Raw genomic sequence first — 10,201 nt, forward strand, 5'->3', positions numbered from 1 at the left:
AAGTCTTCACCTTAGCTTTGGGAGTTGGGATTGGCGACGATCGGTGAAAAAGGCTTAAGCAGTTGCTAACAAGGAGGTGAGGTCGAAGATGATGCTTTAATCTTCAGATACGGTATGATGACTTCATTAAGATTGAGGGAGTGCTTTTTTTAATTTTAAGATTTTTGGAATTGAGGGAATGTTGATCAAAGGATGGATGGTTAGATGGGAGAAAAATTAATGAGGATTACAAACGTAATTCCCTTTATATTAAAAATAAAAAAATATTTTCTCAATTTTTCTATCGATGTTGAGGGAGATCTTCCTTAACGACCGAATCAATCAATCATTAAAAACAATTAAAGTAACCAATAACTTAATCAAAACTAAATAACCAACTCGTTTGGGGTCAAAATTGACAAATACAGTCAATTGTGTAGTCACAATCAATCCTTTACTTAATCTTAATCATATGGTTAAAGTCATCACGCTTAGGTAACATTTAATACTTTACAATGTAATGTGATTACATGTAATGTGATTGCAAGTAATGTGAATACAAGTAATGTAATTACAGTGAATATAATATTGCACTGTTTGGTATATAAGCAAAGTAATTATTAAAATGTAAAAAAGATAACATTACAACATTTGATTTATAAGTATTTTGTTAGAAATGTAATGTCAATTTTCAGAATTATCTTTATTTATTCAAATGCAAGTTTAATATACTTGTATTTTTTAATTATTAATTTTTATATAATATAATCTCTTAAATATATTTTTAATGTCATATATTTCATTTTCATTTTTTATTATAATCTTATATATTTTATTTTAATTTTTTTCTTTTAAAGATAATATAAATTTTATTAAGAATCCCCATGGCTACTGAGAGTAATAAAGAGATATCTCTCGAAATCTATATAAAAAAAACAAATTATAACACTATAAAATATTTTTAATAAAATAACAAAATTGAAGAGTAAAAATCTTTTTAATAACATTACAGAATATAATACAATTTGATTGCATTAATTTTAAACTGCAATCACATTATATCCATTAACCATAATATAATTACATTACAATTTTACATTATAATAATTTATTATAAAATAAATATTATAATATAATTTAACTAAATATATTAAAAAAATGCTCCTCCTTTCCTTATACAACGTTACCTTAAATCATTGGACCCGCTTAGATTCCCAAAACGTAAAGACGCGGCCCACTTCGCTTCTAACGTGCGCACCAAGGAGTAGAGCTTTTTTCACGCGAGATTTCCCCATCATCTCCTATTTCTCAACGCCAGCGAGCCATTGGAAGGATCAACAACCGTCAAACATCAAAGTGACCAAATGTTGACTTAGGGTCAATGTCCGTACTTCTGTTCACGATCTTACTACAAACGTCATTCCCTGATTACCGCTCTCCTTGAAAATGGACTAACAAGCTCGAGGGCGGGAGAGTCATACTTCAGCCAGAAGGCAACGGAAGGGTACACTTTTTCCACATTCCACCTCTATAACAAGGAAACAAAAAACAGAAGGCAAAAGCGAAAGCAGTAGTACAGGCGGAAGAAGAAAATATAAAGAAAAAAAGAAGGGCGATTCCGAAACGTCAAACAATGGCGTCACCATCGTCTCCAACGGCATCGTGTAGCTCTTCGTATTCGTCATCATTTCCGTCCTCCAAGTTCTCGTCTCTCCCCGTGATGGCGCTCAAGGAGAGAATCGTAGAGAAAATACTTGAGAATCGCGTCACTCTCATCGTCGGCGAAACCGGCTGCGGTACTACTTCTGTTCTTCACCGTTTTACGTTAAATTTGTTTCTCCCCTTTTCCCGACAGTTGAAGTTGCCGTTTGACTAACTTACTAAGGCCGTGTTTGGTTGCTGATCACGTTGATGGAAAGAATAAAGTTCTTTCTTGTTAATATGGTGATTGGAGAAATTGTTGATTGCCTTATCGAACTTGCTTTTCACTTCTTTCATATCGTTTTTATTCTTTGTGCTTTGATGGCTTTGAGTGTAGAAAAAGCGATTTATATGATTGCCTTTTCCTTCTTGGTTTAATTTTCTGTTTGGTTGGTGGTGAGCTTAAGAAAAGAATCCGTATTAAATCATTAATCCTCCTTGCAACCCTGTTTGGATGTCAATATTACTTCTGTTGCGCATGAGTAAAATGAAAAATTCAAGGGAGCAAGTTGCTTCACCTAAGTCAAAACCATCTGTTTGGTTCAGTCGAATGGAGTTTTCCGCAGTCCAGATATATTACAATGCTTACTCGTTTGTTTCTGCTCTTTTTCATTCGGTTTTAAGACAGATTGAAAGCTGGGATTCCTTTGAAATGGAGTTACATGCTCTTCGACTTCTTTCAAAAACAAAATCGCTTACTCGCTTGATTTGCAACCAACATTAAATTGAATAATAGCTGGTTGATTTGCAAAAACTTTGTTCTTTTGTCAAGTCATAGTGTATGAATTTAAAGATCTGTTGCAATAAAAGTTTGAGGTGTTGTTGCTTGTACCTCTTTAAATTATATAGTGATTAATCCATTTATCTACTTATACTGGAGAAGAATAGCTAGCTTTGTTTCTTTCCTCTATGATGTCAATTCTATCTCTACAGATGAGTATGCCATTTGTTCGATTCTGATCTAATTATATTCTTTTTAGAAGCTAATGTCTTTTTTCTTTTTTATTTTTCTTCTATAACAAGGGAAAAGCTCTCAGGTTCCACAATTCCTGTTGGAGAAAAACGTCGCTCCTGTTTTATGCTCACAGCCAAGGAGATTTGCTGTTGTAGCAGTTGCCAAAATGGTTGCAAAAGCTCGAAATTCTGAACTGGGTGACGAGGTTGGATACCATATAGGTCATTCAAAGCTTCTATCATCTAGGTATTTTGTAGTCAATAAACTAATTATGCGTGGTAGGCTGGTAGCGAAAATGTTACTACTAATTTTCACCATTTATTTAGCAAGAAGGGCTTTTCATTGTCTTCATTTAAAAAAAAAAAAATTATAAGCAAGAGAGGGCTTATCTTTGATCCTTAGTCAGCCAAGGGTCATAAGAGATATTATAAAACTAATTGCTAATCTTAAAAGATATTATCACCTTTAATGGTATTTTATTGATTCTTATTCTCATAAATTTGAAGTATAACAAATCTACTCTGCAATACATAAATTATTGTCAAAAGATGAGTCCACATTACCCTTCGGTGCTTCTGCAGAGTGATTTTAGTTGACTATGACTTGCAGTAGTTCACAGAGTTAGCATCAACTTTGCTTTATCCTTTTGATTGGTGTTGAGATACACCTCGTTGCTACTGTCCCTCCACCTCTGTCTCGTTCTTTTTTCCTCCCTCCATGACAGTGTAAAATATTTGCAGTACATACAACCTGCTTCAATTTCTGCAGCCACTTCTTGGCATTCTCGTTTACTTCTGTCAGAATCTATTTTATACTTTTGAGTTCATTTCCTTTTCATTTTTCACAGATCAAAGATTGTTTTCAAAACTGCTGGAGTTTTGTTGGATGAATTGCGAGATAAGGGGTTCCATGCACTTAAGTACAAGGTTATTATTCTTGATGAAGTGCATGAAAGATCTATTGAGTCTGATCTTGTTCTTGTTTGCGTGAAGCAATTTCTGCTGAAGAACAAAAACCTGAGGTTAACATCTTCTTTCAGTTTCATGTTTTATTTTCCTGATATTTAAATATTCCATTAATCTGTTCTTTTCCAGCTAACATGGACTTGGGCAATGCTTTACTATCATTCAACAGTTTTCTCAATCTCAATGATAAATGTGTCAATTCCCCAGGGTGGTGTTGATGTCTGCAACTGCTGATATTGGAAGATACAGGGATTACTTCAAGGACCTTGGTAGAGGTGAAAGAGTTGAGGTGCTGGGAATTCCGAGCTCAAACAGGAAAGACATTTTCCAGCGACAAGTTTCATATCTGGAGCAGGTCAGCTGATTTTGAAAGTTTTTGGGGGATCTCAAACCTGTTCATTGAGAGATAGATGGCTTGATGATGCATCTTTGGTAATGCTACAATGAAAATTTACTTTTCATGAAGTACTAGAGGTGGTGTTAAACAATAATCACAAGCTTAAGGAAAGCAGCTTTTACTGTGCAAAGCTTTTGAATATATCATGAAAAGATGAGGTGGCTGATATCTTGATTTGGTCTAAAATGATATTTGGCCTTGTTAAATGTGATAGTAACTGAGATTTGGATTTCTTGGATATGTCAGAGGCATTTCCAGAGGTTTCAAGAGTATATAAACTTATGAATCATGATGTTGAAGCCATTCCTTGCATAGATATCTTGATCCTTGATTGTGTTACCTCTTTTTTAACAGGTGACTGAGTTACTCGGAATCAGTTCAGAGTTAATAAGTTCAAGATATTGTTCTGGTCCTTGCCCTTCCATGGCAGATGCTGAAATTAAGCCTGAAGTGCATAAACTTATCCATCAATTAGTGTTGTACATCCATGAAAATGAGCCAGATATTGAAAAGAGCATTTTGGTTTTTCTTCCAACATACTATGCCCTTGAGCAGCAATGGTACCTTCTGCAGCCATTTAGTTCATCCTTTAAGGTTCACATTTTACATCGTAGTGTTGACACTGAACAAGCTCTTATGGCTATGAAAATCTGGAAATCGCATCGTAAGGTATACTTTTAACCAGTCTTCCCTCTTTTAACCTAATTATGACTGCCTATATATCATGGTTGAACTTGTAAAATATTGATTATGCCCATGCATCTTAAAGCATTATCCTTTAATTGCTTTCTCATTTCTGAGCAGGTTCTCTAAAAGATATGATTGTTTGCAGTTAAGCAGCGAATTTAGTTTGGTTCATAGGTTGTGTATGCAGTTGACTTTTATTAATTTCTGCATCTATCAATAGCTGCCACCTCTTTCTTCTTCAAGGTTCATATCTTGTTTTGTTTTTGTGGATATTTGGCCAAAAAAAACAAACAAACTATTTTACACAGGTAATACTGGCCACAAATATTGCAGAATCATCTGTGACAATACCCAAAGTGGCATTTGTTATTGATTCATGCCGGTCTTTAGAAGTCTTTTGGGACACTGCTCGAAGAAAGGATTCAACACAGCTTGTTTGGGTTTCTAACTCTCAGGTTTTGAAAGAATTTTTGATGGTTGATGTTCTTTCTTATATTTTAGATCCTAATTTTCACATGATTTTATAGGCTGAGCAGCGGAGAGGTAGAACTGGTCGTACTTGTGATGGCCATGTATATCGGTTGGTTACACAATCATTTTTTAGCAAACTTGAGGATTATGAGCGTCCAGCTATATTGAAGTTGTCATTGAGGCAGCAAGTGCTTCAGATTTGCTGTGCTGAATCCAGAGTTATTAATGATCCCAAAGGTGTGGTTTTATGATTTTGATTGTAACATAAAAAGTTCTACCATTAATTATTATGTAGGTTTAGAATTCCTTTTATGATTTTGAATGTCAAGAGACAATTTGTGTATTTTTTAATTGAGAGAGAATGTTTTGAGCCTGCATTGTGAAAGTTTGTCCTATCCATATTTGACTTCAGTCTCCCTAGAAAGTTGGGATAGCATATGCAAACTACTACTTGCTTGTTAATGACCTACACTTATGTATGCACTGATTTATATTGCTTATTTACATTGACGAAAGTTAAATGGGGCTCTAATTTCTGGTTTATTGGGGTTAGCTTTGTTGCAGAAGGCTCTGGACCCTCCAGATCCAGAAGTTGTGGAAGATGCATTGAATTTGCTAGCTCATGTGAAAGCAGTAGAAAAAAAATCACCAAGGGGCCGTTATGAACCCACATTTTATGGACGGCTGCTTGCCAGTTTCTCATTGTCCTTTGATGCATCTGTGTTTGTTGTCAAGTTTGGGAAAGTCGGGATGTTGCGCGAAGGCATTCTTCTGGGTATATTGATGGATACTCAACCTCTACCCATTCTTCATCCATTTGGGGGGGAGCATTTGGTACTGCCTATTAAGAACAAAATTTTTGTGTTTTGGGTGCACTTATTTGAATTTTTCTCTTTTTCTGATAAATAGTTTTCTACTTCAGTTTACAGAGCACATAAACTGCTACTTTTGTGAAGATAGTGACAACATTGTCCTAACTGGTCGAAAGGAGGTTGTATTGTTGGGAAACTTATGTGCGTTTCAGTTTTGGCAACGTGTTTTTAAGGTATAGTATGTTCTAACTTGGTTGAGGATTCAACCTTTTTTTTTTGCATTTATGATGTAAAGTGTTGCCTTTCTCTGAAGGATAAACACCGTCTTGAACATTTGAAACAACTGCTGAAGTTTGATGAAATGAAAGCTGCAACATTATTGCTGCCCAAGCTTGAGGAAGAATGGTGCTCTTTCCATCATCTTGTGCAGTCATCACTGCACCATGTCTCTGAAATGTGTATGAATTTATAAAACTATTACATTTGTGCCTTTTTCTTTTGGTTTTTCACAATAATCTTGTGTGATTGCTTCTAGTTATGTCTATGAACATTGATGGTCCAAGTTACAATGCTAGCCTTGTTTTTCTCTCTCTCTCTCTCTCTCACACACACACACACACAAAATATAGAATTTCAGTGGTTTCTTAACATTATCTTTTAGAAGTGTCTTCTCAAATTTGAACATCTTTCTTTTTCAGATGAAGACATACAAAACTCCGTGCACTGTTTCCGGCCTAACTTTCTGGCTGCATCCGATGGCATACCAACCTACTATTCTCCTTATGAATTTGGACACACTTGCCTTCTTCAATGTCAGCCACAGGGAGAAACCGATGCACTTTCTTCGAGTGATGAACAGCTTGAGCAATCTTTTGAAACAAGGAAATGTGTTGCTGTGCCATTTGTTGCTTCTGATCACTTCCATACCAATGATGTGGCTAAAAATTTGGCAAATGCTATCAAGGAGGTACTATTTTTGGTATGTCATGCATGCATCACCTTTGGGCGTATTAGTTGATCTTTTCTTGTTACGTTCAACAGATAAGAGTTCAATATGCGGGAGACATTTCTGGTAATCACCAGGCAATTATCGGTGACTATGATTCTCATGTCAATGGGGGGACTCCTCTGTGTGTTTATTTTGTCAATGGACATTGCAACAGGGGTAGTCTCTGCGGATTTTCTCATTCACTCCAAGCAAAAAAACCAGCTTGCAAATTCTTTTTCTCTCTGCAGGTAACTTCCTGTTGCTCTAGTTCTTGAAAATGTTATTTTTGGTCCTTGACACCACTATATATGTTGCTACTTTCCTCTGGGGCTAGTTGAAACCCACTGGGTCCCCATCACCTTGAGGTGCCAACCCCAGCTTACTGGTGATTATGCACATCATATTGTCAGGTAATTGTGGAAAGGTAAATGTTAAAGATGGGAGGATACTTTCTTATATTTATGTAGCCGCAAACCTTGTTATCTTCATTGAAACAGTCTGGGGATGGAAGGGTGGAATATTTGGTTGATACTTATATAGCCTTCAACATTTTAGTTTTGACGGTGATCATGTGCATGATGATATACAATCTAGCCTGGTGCCTGCTTGCAGTTTTTATGGTAATATGTTAGCTGTATAGTTAGTATCTATTACTGTTTAAAGTTGCCTTTATGAATTAACTATTTGATGTTAAAAGAAATGGAAAAGAATAACTATAAGTTCTTTTATAGTTTTGAAGTTTAACCATTTGCAATAGCTGCTTATAACCCCAGTTCTACTTGGATGATTTTAGTCTGATGACATCGGATGCAGTCAGGAAGAATCATGTAGAAAATTTCCTGGCCCCATGTACTAACTAGTTTGGGTACCTTTTTAAGTTGATAGATGCAGATCATTCTTTCAGCACATAATGAATTCAGGGACACTGTTTGATGGAACTCAATTTTTGGGGTCCTGGGCTCTTTATTTAGTATTCTTCAATGATACTTTAAATGCATTGCCTTTGCCAGTGGGGGATGGTATATTGAAGTAATTGATGTTATAACTAAGAATCAGGGCATAATATTAGTTTTTTAAGCAATGCAATATAATTTCAATGATGGCAATAGCTAACTGCTTTTAGTGAAGTTGATAGTAGAAGTTAAATGCTGCTTTTGAGGTTGCAATTCATTTGCTTGGTGAGTTTTTGGACATTAATTAGCATGCCTCAATTTATGTTGTTGGCCCCGTGTGCATGACAACTCAATCAATAGCAGCAACTGGTAGAATTCATATGTGCCTTAGCAGGCAGCCATAGGGTTCCTATTGTGAATATTTACGTATCTGTAGGATAAGCTTTTACGTTTTACTGATATTTTTTCCTTCTGAATTGCTTCCAAAGCAAAAATTTATTTATCCAGAGTGTATGGTTTCTTAATACTGTGAAAGTGGGTTGCAGGGTTGTAGGAATGGACATTTGTGTTTCTTCTCTCATGATTCTTATCAGTCAGTCTCATCATATAGCTCAGACGTATGTCTGCCAGAAGATGAGCATGCTGATGCATCATCTCTTCTACGATTATTACCAACATCTTCCAATGGATGCATCCTTTTGTTGGATGACACTAATATGCATTTCACCTCAAATCTTGCTAACCACTGCGATCCATCAAGAATTATCTCCACTACATCTCTGACAGAAACATACATAACTGACCCATCACTGACTGGTGTTAGAATCCTATGGGGGCTGCACCATCCCTACCAGACCATCATTTCCTATACAGGGGAGAACCCAATTCCATGGAATGAAGTCAAGCTTGTGCTGTGGTTTCCTTATCTGGATGGGTATGCTGAAGATTTGGATACGCAGAAAATTCTTGTACAGAACTTTTTTGAGTATCTGGCTATCCGAGTATTGAGTGATGCCCTGTTTGAGGTTAAAGTAATCCTTGCCATGAACAACATCAAATTTTCACAGCTACAGGTAATGGCCATTTGCTATACTAATGTTATGCTCTTGCAATTTACCTGGAAAACAAAGTGATCATTGAGTTTGAAATATCTCAATTTTCATTTGCATGGTCACATGATCACACACACACATTATATATATATATATCAACAGAGGTTTTATTGTTGTACATGTTTTAAGGTATCCTATTGTTTCAGGTTGAAAAGTTGGCAAGAGAGAGCTTCTTCTTCCTTACTGAGTCATTTCCATTTGATCAGACGAGCTTTGGGGAGTTGTTGGATACAGTCACACTTAACAAGCCAATGTTGGCATCGAGGTCTATCTCATATGTGTTTGACCTGCACCCACCTAGTGATATCCAGTTTGGTGACTATGCTTCTGTGCTTCACAAACATCTGCATGACCGGAAAACATCTTGAAAATTCATGGTTTCTGTCTGCAATGAGTTCTAAGGATTTTGCTCGTAAATATCGCTAATTATATAGTCATTTACAATTGCCATTCATCCTAGTACTCAATATATATATATATATATATATGTATGTTTTATTTATAGACTTTGCTTATTAAGCATTTGTTGAAGAAAAACGAGTATTTGTAATTAATGTTTTAAAATTAATCATATTCACAATAAAAAAATTACATATAATGTGAATATTTCTTTGAAATAACCTATTAACAAGTGATGAGAAGGAGAGCAATGGATTGTGTGTTTTAAAACTGATAGGAAATTTATGACAGTTCGCTCTCTACAAACTCGGCATAAGAAAAAACAAAGGAAAAGGAGGAATGTTTATGGAAGTTATATATCGTCTTTGGTCAACACAATGATGCCGTTTGTTCGCCTGTCTCCTTCTCAAGGCAAGTTCGTGTAGTTTCTCCAATCTCACGTTTATTTATAAATGGGAAATGATCAAAAGATTTATTTAGTCTTTATCTAATTTAATATTTGTATTTAAAATTAAAGTTATTTTATTTTTTTTTTAATTTTATCTTTTTCCTTAACAATATTTTATTTTATCGTTAAAAGAGATAACATCAATTATGACATTAACATTGGTACTTTTTGATGACATGATGTTGTGACGATGACGTGGCATGTTACGTGACATCAACGTGATGACATAACAATGTCATGTGACACTAATATGATGATGTGGCAATATTGATATATGTTGACATGTTAATGTTACGTGACATATCAAAAAAATTTTAAAAAAAATTGTCACATCATAATAACTAAGTTAAACAAAATTAAAATATTGAGAAACTAAATTAAAAAATATTTAAAA

General features: G+C 35.1%; 1 protein-coding gene across 1 annotated transcript; it reads left to right on the forward strand.

Moving 5' to 3' along the window:
* The first annotated feature begins 1,360 nt into the window (after nt 1-1,360).
* On the forward strand, nt 1,361-9,461 carry LOC18613559 (zinc finger (CCCH type) helicase family protein). Its single transcript, XM_007050856.3, has 14 exons — nt 1,361-1,775; nt 2,704-2,881; nt 3,483-3,656; nt 3,808-3,955; nt 4,352-4,666; nt 4,993-5,139; nt 5,212-5,392; nt 5,709-5,989; nt 6,078-6,200; nt 6,281-6,425; nt 6,666-6,934; nt 7,009-7,203; nt 8,394-8,921; nt 9,107-9,461. Exons 1-14 carry the CDS (start codon nt 1,613-1,615, stop codon nt 9,326-9,328), a joined length of 3,069 nt encoding a protein of 1,022 aa, XP_007050918.3. The 5' UTR covers nt 1,361-1,612; the 3' UTR covers nt 9,329-9,461.
* Nucleotides 9,462-10,201: the final 740 nt, after the last annotated feature.

This window comes from Theobroma cacao, chromosome 1 (assembly GCF_053813885.1).
Source record: "Theobroma cacao isolate CCN51 chromosome 1, ASM5381388v1, whole genome shotgun sequence".
NCBI lineage: Eukaryota > Viridiplantae > Streptophyta > Magnoliopsida > Malvales > Malvaceae > Theobroma > Theobroma cacao.

Excerpts from the sequence above, each read along its gene's own strand:
- LOC18613559 (XM_007050856.3), top strand. The coding sequence starts at position 1,613 with ATGGCGTCACCATCGTCTCCAACGGCATCGTGTAGCTCTTCGTATTCG. Across the intron at positions 2,882-3,482 it reads TCAAAGCTTCTATCATCTAG|ATCAAAGATTGTTTTCAAAA; the intron begins GTATTTTGTAGT and ends CATTTTTCACAG. Across the intron at positions 5,140-5,211 it reads TTTGGGTTTCTAACTCTCAG|GCTGAGCAGCGGAGAGGTAG; the intron begins GTTTTGAAAGAA and ends ATGATTTTATAG.